The 12129-nt window shown below is 33.8% G+C and overlaps 1 protein-coding gene across 2 annotated transcripts in view; it reads left to right on the forward strand.

Moving 5' to 3' along the window:
• The window catches only part of YTHDC2 (YTH N6-methyladenosine RNA binding protein C2), a 68552-nt gene that overhangs the window by 23426 nt on the left and 32997 nt on the right, over nt 1-12129 (forward strand). For both annotated transcript variants that reach the window (XM_060143404.1, XM_060143405.1), the window contains exons 10-16: nt 276-411; nt 4198-4324; nt 4537-4602; nt 9601-9779; nt 10034-10130; nt 10209-10296; nt 10383-10463. In XM_060143404.1, coding sequence (XP_059999387.1) covers nt 276-411; nt 4198-4324; nt 4537-4602; nt 9601-9779; nt 10034-10130; nt 10209-10296; nt 10383-10463 — 774 coding nt within the window. The remainder of the gene's footprint in view (nt 1-275; nt 412-4197; nt 4325-4536; nt 4603-9600; nt 9780-10033; nt 10131-10208; nt 10297-10382; nt 10464-12129) is intronic.

Here is a 12129-nt window from a genome sequence, read left to right on the forward strand (position 1 = left end):
TACATTTAGCAACATTCTGTCAGAAGCACAGTTAATATTGTGACTGTATCATACTGCTTTGTTGACAGGCTCATTCTCAGATAAAAGATGAATGTGAAAACAAGGTACAATATTGTGAGTGATTATGTTTGTGATGAGATGAGAAACTTTTATGCAAAGCCTTTGCTGTAATACCGAATGGTTAGTAGTTCTTGTGGCTGTTTATGACCATCTCATGTTCTTTGCAAGCAAAGGTTAAGCTGTTAGTAATTTATAATCTTTGCTTCTTTTTAAAGACAGAAAAAGATGTGAATTGCCTTGAACCATGGTTAATAAAGGAAATGGATGCTTGTCTTTCTGACATATGGCTGCGTAAAGATGTTGATGCCTTTGCTCAGGTCTTTCACCTTATTTTAACTGAAAATGTTAGTGGTAAGTATAATTTATTTAAGTTTTTTGTATTACTCTTGAAGTTATTTATTATGATAGAAGTGTAGCTTAATTCATAAAATTCAAAATTCACTTTTTGTTCACAACCAATATTTTGTTCTTTTGGAGTACTATTTCAAATGTACAAATCAGGATCTTCTTATTAGCATAGTAGAATAGATAAGTATTGTATTAAATCAGGGACTCTTAACCTAATGTCTCCAGAATAGTTTCATGGGGTCTGTGAATATATGACAGTTATATGCAAAAGTATTTTTATGTGTATAAAATTTGTGACATAAATATACTCCCCCCTATGCATCACCTTTACCCCTGGAGTATCTTGGGTTTTCAAAGAGATTTGTTATTTCAAAACAGGGGAAAAATGTTAATAACTTTAACTCTAGATTGTTCATTGAATAAATGGAAAATTTTAGTATACCTTTAGTTATATAGGTTCAAGTTCTGATTCACATGTACCTGCGTTATGTCACATGACGTATTTTCACTAATGATTTATTCTGATTTCGTTAGTTGGTTATAATGGATATTGGCAATCGGGTGAGTTTTAGGACCCTGAAGGCTTTTAGGCAAAAGGTAGAATGATGATAATAAAAGGTCATTACTGGAAGGGATTTAGATGTCAAGTAGTTTATCCCCTCACTTGAACTTCTCAGCATTATTATTACGATACTTGATCACTCCTTTCTTGAAACATGTTCTTCAGTTAACTTCTGATGTTCCATACTTGATTTATTTTCTTCTCATCACCCTGGCTGGTATGTCTTGGTTTCCTTGGCAGGATTTTTTTCTTTTTCTTGACCTCTGAATATGGAATGTCCCAGGCTTCAATCCTCAGACCTTCCTTCTATTTACACTTACTCCTTAGATGGATCTCATCTAGTCGAAGCTTTAAATATTTATTTAAAATGACTCCTAATTTTACGTCTCCAATCCTGAACTCCCCCCTCACTTCAATACACCTCACCACTTGACATCTCCGGTTGGGAGTCTGTTAGGGGAATAAAACTAGATATTCCCCAAACAACTTGATTCTCTGTTTCTCTACCTCTCTCCCAACCTGCTTTTTCCTTAGTGTTCCCTTAGTGATCATTATCAGTTGTAGACCTCTTTAAAAATGCATGTGCCTGGCCATCCCAGGCACACTGAATCTAACTCTAGGGTACTACCATTCACCTAGTTGCTAAGGCAACAAAATATAAAATCATCTTTGACTTTGCTCTCATACCCCACATATAATCCATTAGCAAATCTTGTTAGTTTTACCTTCTAAATAAATCCCGAATCTCACATGTTTTACTTCCTCTACTGCTGCCATCCTAGTCAAAGCCAACTATTTTTCCTGGACTATTACAGTGGACAATTAACTGCTTCTATTCTTATGTTACTAGTCTGTTCTCCAGAGAACAATCTGATCCTTTTGACAAGGAAATTGGATCATGCCACTTCTCTTCTCTTAGCTGTCCCATGGCTTTCAATTACACTTTGAATAAAAATCAAAGTTCTTTCCCTGATTTAGTCTCTGACAGTCTTTTTTATCTCATTTTCTACTACTCTTTTCCTTGTTCACTGTGCTTTAGCCACTCTTGTCTTCTTGCTCTTCATATATGCTCTTCATATGGCCCATTCCCGCCTTTGGGCCTTTGCTTTTGTTGTTTTCTGTGCTTGGAACGTGGTCCCCACAGATACTCATATGGCCCAATGCCTACTTCATTTAGGTTTCTATCCATAAGTTAGGAAGTTTGAACTCTGAGACATGTTGCTTTAAAATATTTATAAAACATTTTAAAGTATTTTTGTATTATCTTTGACCCTCTTCCTCAATATTTCTTTAGAGAGTACTAGACTATTACTTTGATAATGGTCATCCATTATGACCATCCAGGTCCCTCTCCTTTATAGTTTTATTGGACATTTTCCGGAGCCCAGTATTCTAATGTCTTAGGCCATGTGTATGTAGTAAACTAAAATGTTATGGTATCTCTATGAACAGTAATTTACTTCCCATGTTTTTATTTCTCTTCTAAAATCTCAACTCTTAATTGGCACCAGAGTTGAGAATACTTCATGTGATCCAGGAAGCCTTGGGCTTGGTAGATTTTTTTTTAATCATATCAATTTCCCTCTGTGATCTTGTATAACCAGGTAGTAATTAGCTGGTTTTGTAAGACTAGGCATTCTGTGGAACGCTGGATGCTAATCATCTATTGCTGCATAACAAATGATTCCCAAACTTAGCAACCTGAAACATCTATTATTTCACATAGTTTCTGAGAGTCAAGAATCTGGGAGTGGCTTAACTGAGTGGTTCTGGTTCCTAGTCACTCATGGAGTAGTAGTTGGCAACCCTGTTGGCAGGGGTTCAGTCATCTTAAGGTTTACTGCGGCTGGAGGATCTGCTTCCAAGAAGGCTCACTCATATGGCTGTTGGCTAGAGGCCTCAGTTTGTCTCTGGCTGTTGGCTGAAGGCCTCAGTTCTTTGCCATCTGGACCTCTCCATAGGATTGCCTTATTCTTCCCAGAATGTGGCAGCTGGCTTCTCCCAGAGTGTGTGATTCAGAAGAGAAGAAGAAAAGGCAAGCAGGAAGCTATAGGTACCTTTCATGACCTAGTCTCCAAAGTTGCACACCATCTTTTCCACTTTATTCTATTTGCTAGAATGAGTCACTTAGTCCAGCTCACACTCAAGGAGAAGGGAATTAGGCTCCACCCCTTGAAGGGAAGAGTATTAAAGAATTTTTGGATGTTTTCAAACTCCCACACTTATCCATACCCCTAATTGAATATTCCGTTGAACAGTAATTCCCATATATTGAGTACAAATCATAATCTTTGCAGATCTCTGTAATAATGCATGTTCCTGGCCATCCCAGACCTACTGAATCTTAATCTAGGAGTAAGGCATAGCTATCTGTGTTTTCAGAAATAAAAAGCCTGAAGTAATTCTCTCCATAGGTTCCTCTCCCCACCTTAAGAACCGTTGGCTTATATTAATAACGGATACCATGTTTTAGAGGGTTGTTAAATTATGAGGATAATTGGGTATATATGGAAAATTAAAATTTTCCTTTTGTAATTATCTTAAATTTTACTACAGAGGTTTTTTTTCAGTGGTGATTTCTTTCTGACATTTTTTAATTTTGTGATTTATGAAAATTAGTTCTCAGTAATTATAGTATGTTGCATTGCTTGAAATATATTCTAAGAATGAATTTAAATTCAATAAAATTTTAATTTTTTTCTCATGGAAGGGTTTTATGGGAAGTAAACTTCCTGCCAGTGTTATTCTCATTAAGCATCTAAGATAATAAGAACCTGGCATGATGGGGTAATAAAAGCAAAACAAAAGGACCTCAAAAAATCATTTTGAACTTTTCATTTGCCCTTTTAAGCATTCATTACCAGATACTGATGAAAATTAACTTTTTAATTCTTCTTTAATTATATCTTGTCATTTGGTCAAGGCATATCTAGGAAGATTACTTAAGGATTCTACAAAGTTAGTAGCTTTCCTTTTCTGTTTTAATTAACAACTATCTTTCCTTCTCCTGCCTTCCAACTGATAGTACCTATTTCATCCTGCTTATACTAAGGATACATCAGTATCAGATCTTCTTGGATCAACTGAGTTAAAGGTTATACAATGCTGTTATATACTTAGGTAAAGGAGCAAGTCCCAGGTTAATTCTGCTAACATTCAAGAAAATTAAAATGATTTTCCAAAGTAATTTGGAAATGTAACAGTTATGTATCTTTTCCTTCTTTTAGTGGATTACAGACATAGTGAAACCAGTGCAACAGCTTTGATGGTTGCTGCAGGACGAGGTTTTTCAAGTCAAGTAGAACAGTTAATTAGTATGGGAGCCAATGTTCATATTAAAGCATCAAATGGCTGGTAATTTTAAATTGCATTCATTCTTTGTATATCTTTGTATAACTACACATATCTATTTTGATTTCTTATATGTCTTTATATTAAAAGCTATTTGTAATAATTGCTCATACATCTCTACTTTAATGGGTGAATGAATAAATTTGAGTAACTGGTTTTATAATTTTGAGAATATTATTTCTCTTTCTTAATTCGATATCTTTGAATTTTGGCAGGATGGCTTTAGATTGGGCTAAACACTTTGGACAGACTGAAATTGTGGATCTTCTAGAATCTTACAGGTAACACTTTATACTATTTTTAATTAATCCTGACTCCTTTTTAAAAAACTTAGCCATATAAATCATAGAATGTGACAAATGAAGGCTATTTATAGTCTCTTATCCAGATTTTTTTGTGTGTGTTTCTAAGGAGTTTTTCTAATAACAGCTTTCAGTTATTTTGTAGGTTGTTAGTAAGATCCACTGTATTATAGTATTTACCTTATTTTTTATTTTATCTTAAAAAAGAAGAAGGGGAATCTCCAGTTAAACTTGGTATTTGTCTCTCTGCATTTCCCCAAAACCTCACTAAAATGGTAAGGAAGGAATATAAAATGTGTAAACTAACAAAGTCAAAGAGAATGGAAGAGGATATGCAACTGATGAAAGATGTTAGTAAATTTTTGGATGATATATGGCTAATGGATTACTGATGTTTGACTTAGCAAAGCTAAGAAAGCTGAAGCCTGAGTGCCTAAAGAGGGAAGTGCCAATGAGAAACAACCTCATTTTAGCTTTGAACTTCTTAGAGGCTCATTCAACTACTTCTGAATGAAGCAATGAAAGAAAGGGCTAAAAAAATAACAGAGTTAGTTGAAATTCTCTATGAGGAATATTTGGAATTTCAGATTCCCTTCTCCCCTGCCCTCAGGTGATATCTCTTTCCCACTTTAGCAGGATGTAGGAAGTTTATTGAAAAATTAAACCATTTAGAGTTTGGACTTGGGGTGACCAGGTACAGTGGGAGAGTGGAAGTAAGGTATCAAACAGAAAAGGGGTTTAAGTGAAAGTCTACTTAAAGACTAAAAGTTGAGATACCATCCACTCACTTCCCCTGATGTCCCTATCTCCTTTTCCTGTTTGAAGCTTATGTTCTTTGGCAGAAAACTTGAGAATTCCTTCCTGGAAAAACAGACCAAGCCTAGAGAAAAGATTTAGAACTTTAAGAGGTTTGGTATTCCTTCAATGAAATGACCATCTTTAAACCAGATAACTCAATTTTCCCCACTTGTACACATGGAGGTTTTTGTGCTTTACTCTTTAAAAATAAACAAACTGCCAAGGATTGATCACCAGACATTTGAGTGGAAAAAGCACTCAAACATCAAATAAACAGTAACAACAAAAAACCCCAAGAAGTTGAATAAAACTGAGCATCAGTGACCAGAAGAAAACTTCAAAAATAGTAATCGAAAATAACATTCATGAACCAGAAAACAGTGTGCTTAAAAAAAAGAAAAAAAGGAACAGACCACAAATCTTTGTTCAAATTTCATCTTCATGAGGGCTACCCAAATTTACCTATCTGTTGCAATCTGCCTCCCCCACAGTTGATCCTCTTTAACCTGTTCTACTTTTTCTTTTGTCCATAGGACCTACCATCCTCTAATAAACTATATAATTTACTTATTTACTGTATTTATTGGTTTATTGTCTGTCTCTTCTCTCCAGTGGAATTTAGTAAGCTTCTTGTCTCCTTTGTTCAGGGACAGTGTCTGGATATAGATGTTCAGTGATTATTTTTGAAAGAATGAATAAACAAGAAAGAGCCCTTGAAAATTAAAATATGATAGCAGAAAAATAATTCAGAAGGGTTGCAAGATAAAGTTGAAAAAAATTGCTGACAGAGTAGGAAAAAAAGACAAAAAAATAGAAAATAGTAGAAAAAGGATAGGAAAATTTATTTCCTATGTATTTTTTTATGAGGAAGCTGTTAGAGAATGTGTCCTACAAAAATGAGGAGGTGAAGTAAAACAGAGAAGAACACAGTAGATCCAGCACAGGAGATAGGTGAAAGAAATGCTTAGTATGTTGGTGCACAGGGCTATTCCTATGACAGCTGCCCAGTAGGCCTTGTCTCATAGAAACAGAAGATAGAGAGCTCCAGGAGGAAAGTCCCTCTGGGGTAAAAAGGATTACCTGATGGTTTTGATCATATTAAAAAGATTTTATGAATTTGTTGGACACTTTGGGAAGAATTAGTGCTAAGTACACAGAAAACTAAGCAAATAAAAATTAGACAGTAATTACTCAAGGAAAACCAAAAAGTTACAGAAGAAAGGGAGTGTAATCATAGTTTACTATTTAGCTCAGGGGTAAATAATGTTTACGTAGCAAAGTAAAGCTGAATGCAGATTTAACGAAAATTGTATGGGTTTATGTGTGTGGTAACTATATGAGGGTGGGGGTGGTGACCTCATTTTTCATTAATTGGAGATTCACAGATAATTACTAAATTGTTAAATCAATAAATAGCAGAAGATGCATGTTGCTTAGAAATACGGCAGTAAATACCAAAAGTAATGGCTAAAAGAATTGAAAAAGGTCCTAGGCAGTGTGACTAGGAGTGGAGAGGGGTTTTTGTTATAACTTCTATAAAACCCTTGTTTATTAACACTATGTACATGTATTACTTTGATTTAAAAAAAAAAAGGGCAATACTTCCAAAATCCTATGAAACTGTTATAATTCTTCTTTTAGATAATTATTTTAGATAAATTTTGATGTTTATACAGAGTTTAGATTAGACATTTAAAGAAAAAATATATTTAAAAGAAATTTAAAGGAAATGTATTTTATAGTACACTGATAGCTTTTATCTATTTTCGACCGATAAGACTGTCAAAAAAATAATAGAGTATGAAGTTAAAATATATTAAAACATCTATTATTCAAGAACATATAAAATGTTTTATTTGACTTGGGTTTTTGTATTTAAGTCTGTAGATGAAGTCTCGGGTATTAGATGAAGTAAACATTTGAAATATGAAATTAGTTTTATCATTTTAATTTCATTAAATGATAATGTAGAGTCTCAAAGTCTTGGCAGATCCAAATGCTAATTCTGGTGTGGTGGGTTTTATTATCATTTCATTAATAGCACCAGAACTTGCACCAGAACTTCCTTTTAATGCTAACACTTCGAATGTTCCAGATATTGTTACGGTGTTAGGTGTAGCTCAATATGTACTACAGATTACCATGTAAAACAGTTATCTGGATAATATTTTAATTATCCCAGCTAAGTCAGCTTTCTTTTTATTCCACAGATCATGATGTTATCAACTATAAATTTCAAATATTTAAATTAAATTTATTATGTTTGCTGGATTATTGATACTTGATATCTAAAGTTTATAGCATTAAACAAAGAACATAATACCTCCTTAATTTACCTGGTAAAAATAAGAAAACAAAAAACTTGGAATGTTTTAAATTGCATTAAAAAATTTTAAATACTACAATTATAATGTTGCAGAAGTTTCATATTTTTCCTATTGAAAGCAGTCTTTTTTTTAAAAAAAATATTTATTTTTGGCTGTGTTGGGTCTTTGTTGCTGCACATGGGCTTTCTCTAGTTGTGGCGAGCGGGGGCTGTTCTTTGTTGCGGTGCACGGGCTTCTCATCGCTGTGGCTTATTGTTATTGCGGAGCACGGGCTATAGGCCTGTGGGCTTCAGTAGTTGTGGCTCGTGTGCTCAGTAGTTGTGGCTCATGGGGTCTAGAGCGCAGGCTCAGTAGTTGTGGCACACAGGCTTAGTTGCTCTGTGGCATGTGGGATCTTCCTGGATCGGGGCTTGAACCCGTGTCCCCTGCATTGGCAGGCGGATTCTTAACCACTGTGCCACCAGGGAAGTCCCTGAAAGCAGTCTTATGTTATTTTTCTGCTAAGCTCTTTAAGAAAGATTGGGCTGAACTGAACTTTCTAGAAATCATATTGATAATTACTAGTGATGGCAGTTTTATATTTTCACTTACAGGATGAAGAAGCAAGGGGGTTATTTCAGTAATTTCTACTGATTTTGGCTTTCGGGAAATAGCATAATCAACCTGCTTTTAGTATAGGATAACTGAATTAGTCATTTTAAGCTGATACCTGTAGACTGTTTTTTTTTTATGTATGAACTATTCTCCAGAATATTGTTTATAATAATGAACAATTAGAAACAACCTATTAAGAAAAGGTAAATGACGAGCAAAAGTTTGTGTTTTTTTAAGTTTTATTGGGATAAAATTCACATACCATATAATATACCTACTTAAGTGTATAATCCAGTGGTTTTTAGTACGTATGTTCAAAGAGTTATGCAGTCATCACCACAGCCAATTCTGAGAACATTTTCATCACCCCAGAAAGAAATCTGTGCTCATTAGAGGTCACTTCTAATTTTCCCCAACTTTAGCAGCCCTAGGCAACCACTCATCTACTTCCCATTTCTATAGATTTATCTGTTCTGGACATTTCCTATAAATGGAATCATATAATATGTGATCTTCTGTGATTGGTTCTTTCACTTAGCATAGTGTTTTCAAGGTTTGTACATGTTGTAGCATCTTTCTAATGACTGAGTAATATTCCATTCTATGGATAGACCACAGTTTGTCTATCTGTTCATCAATTGATGAACATTTTGGTTGTTTACACTTTTGGGATGTTATGAATAGTACTGGTATAAACATTTGTATACAGATTTTTATGTGGACATATATTTTCATTTCTTCTTGTCTATATACCTAGGAGTCTAACTGCTGGGCCATATGGTAACACTATGTTTAACAGTTTTGAAGATCTGCCACATTGTTTTCCAAAGTGGTTGCACCATTTTACATTCCCACTAGCAGTGTATTAGGGTTCCAATTTCTTCACACCCTCTCTCACACTTACTATTATCTGTCTTTTTTATTATAGTCATCCTAGTGGGTGTGAAGTGGTATCTCATTGTGGTTTGAATTTCATTTCTCTCATGACTAATGATGTTGAATGTATTTTCATGTGCTTATTGGCTATTTGTATATTTCCTTTGGAGAAATGTCTTCAGATAGAGTTTTTTTAAAAACACATATTGCCAAATTTTACTTTGAGTAATATACTTGAAACCAAAATATGAATTACATTATAGAGTATTAATTGTCACTTACCTTCTTTAGAGTATATTGAAAATTTGAACATGGACATAATGGCCTTTAAGCGTTACTCTTTTTAATGAAATTTGACTTGGTCTGTGTTTTTCTTTTCTAGTGCTTCATTGGAATTTGGAAATTTAGATGAAAGTTCTTTGGTTCAAACAAATGGGAGTGATCTCAGTGCAGAAGACAGAGAGCTCCTGAAAGCTTATCATCATAGTTTTGATGATGAAAAAGTAGACTTGGATTTGATCATGCATCTTCTATACAATATCTGCCATAGTTGTGATTCTGGTAAATAAGTATTGTCTAAAAGAACTGAAGCAAAAATATATTCTTTGACTTAAATTTAGTATTTTGTGTGTGTACAAATTTTTATACAATTTTGTTGATAATAATGCACAAATAATCTCTTGTGTCATTTTATAAGTATTAGAATTTATCAGTACTTGAAAACACATGATGTAGTTCATTATAGCTAGTTGTTTTGATTGATTTTGGTTTTACAAAGAGATTTAATGTTTAAAAAAAAGTCATTCTTCTTCAAGGTGCAATATTGATTTTCCTGCCTGGATATGATGAAATTGTTGGTCTGAGGGATCGCATCCTGTTTGATGACAAGCGGTTCGCTGACAATACTCATAGGTAAAAGCTAAAGCTTTATATTTATTGCATTAAATAACAGTTAGGTACCACAGTATAATTTCTCTTAATTGTCGACAGGTACCAAGTCTTTATGCTTCATTCAAATATGCAAACATCCGATCAAAAGAAGATATTAAAAAACCCACCTGCAGGTGTTCGAAAAATAGTAAGCTTCATAAAATCTTCTTTTTTCCATTTTATTAGTCATTGGTTTTGCTTTCATATTAACGATAACATAATATCCAATTGCAGATCCTTTCCACCAATATTGCTGAAACCAGCATCACAGTCAATGACGTTGTCTTTGTTATTGATTCTGGTAAAGTGAAAGAGGTATGTATGGATAAGTTGTATTTTTACCTAAATGACAAAGGTTAAGTTCCATAACAATAAATGCTTTTATAAGCAGAATTCATTTTAATGGGAAAATTTCTGGTTCTAAGATGAATTTAACGTAGTAAATGTTGGTTTCACTAAAGTAAATATTCTGCCTTAAACAATTCAGTTTGTAGGATCTGTCTTATTTTAACAAATTATACAAAAAATTTAGCCTCTGCTCACTAAATATTAGGAATAAAATAAAGGATTTGGCTAGTTACAGTGAAAATTTTGTCAATGTGGGAATTTGATTACATATTTTGTATGTTTTCTTTCTACTCATGGGCATGGACCGTGTCCCTCTTGTTCATTGTTATATCTCCAGTGCTCCACATATAGTAGGTATTCAAAAGATAGTTAGAGAACCATGCTGATAGGAAACAAACAAACATAAAACCAGGCTTCAGCAAATGATGGCTAGCAGTAAAATTGGGCCCATCACCTGCTTTTGTAAAAGTAAATTTTGTTGGAATACTGCCATGTCTACTTTTTACCCATCGTCTGTGGCTGCTTTCACACTCCAGTGGCAGATTTGAGTAGTTGCAACAGACCCCCTCTGCAAAGGCTAAAATATTTACTGCCAATTCCTGATATAAATAAAAGGCAGCATTTATTTCCTTTTAGTGTTGGAATGCCCAGCAATTCTCAGCATCCTTAATTTTGGTCGATCCTTTCACTGAAATAATTGAAAGTGCTAGAGGTAATTGATTTTTCAAGGAGAGCAATGCTATCCATGTTGGGAAAGCAAATTATATCTGTTCTAGTGGATATGAATGATCATTTTTAATGTGAAAAAATTAATTGCCTTTAGGTGTTATTTATCAAGTAAACTGTGATGGTAGTGCCAAAGTTATTTTATGTACAAAATTGTTAAATGTAACATTTTATTAAAAACAAAATAAGCAGCATCTTTTCTAAAAATCCCATAATTAAACAATTATGAGAACACATTTGTATTTGCTCTATGTAGTAATTTTATGAAAAGGAAAGTGTAAAGTCACTGAATGATTGATGTATATATTCTAGCAATGAATTCTTTTAAAATATTTTTCTACGTAAGTTTCCACTTTAGAAGTGAAAGTATGGGGATAGTAATGGTTCTTTTTTACCTTCTCTTTTGTAACATTCTGGATAGGCTAACTGCATTAGTAGTTCAGCAGGAGGTAAAATGGAAGGGGTTAAAAATTATTCAGTTGGGAATAGGATTACTTTAGTGATTATTGTTATTCTTCCAATCAACTTCCTGGAAAGTATTTCAGAAAACGTCTTTCCCTGGTCACTCCTATTACCCACAGTGATGTAAATCTGATAGAAAATTACCTCAAGGAATAGATCAGTTCTCTCCAATCTTGATGCCTTATGAGAACTGACTGCCATTATCCAAGTGTAGCAGAGAAAAACAGATAGCTTAGCAAGGCACAGAATGAGGAAGTTTTACAGCTCTTCTAAGTTTAGTTTTCATTCTTTTTCCTTAGAATGTTTGTGACCAGAAATCTGGATTTTTTTTTTAAAATCAGTATCCTGTTTTAATTAATCAAAGGGGACTTTGAATTAAACTCGATGTGCTAGAATATGTTCATAATGTTTTCTGCTATTTCTTCTTAAATACCTTTTATGTATT

Source organism: Lagenorhynchus albirostris, chromosome 3, assembly GCF_949774975.1.
Source record: "Lagenorhynchus albirostris chromosome 3, mLagAlb1.1, whole genome shotgun sequence".
Classification (NCBI taxonomy): Eukaryota; Metazoa; Chordata; class Mammalia; order Artiodactyla; family Delphinidae; genus Lagenorhynchus; species Lagenorhynchus albirostris.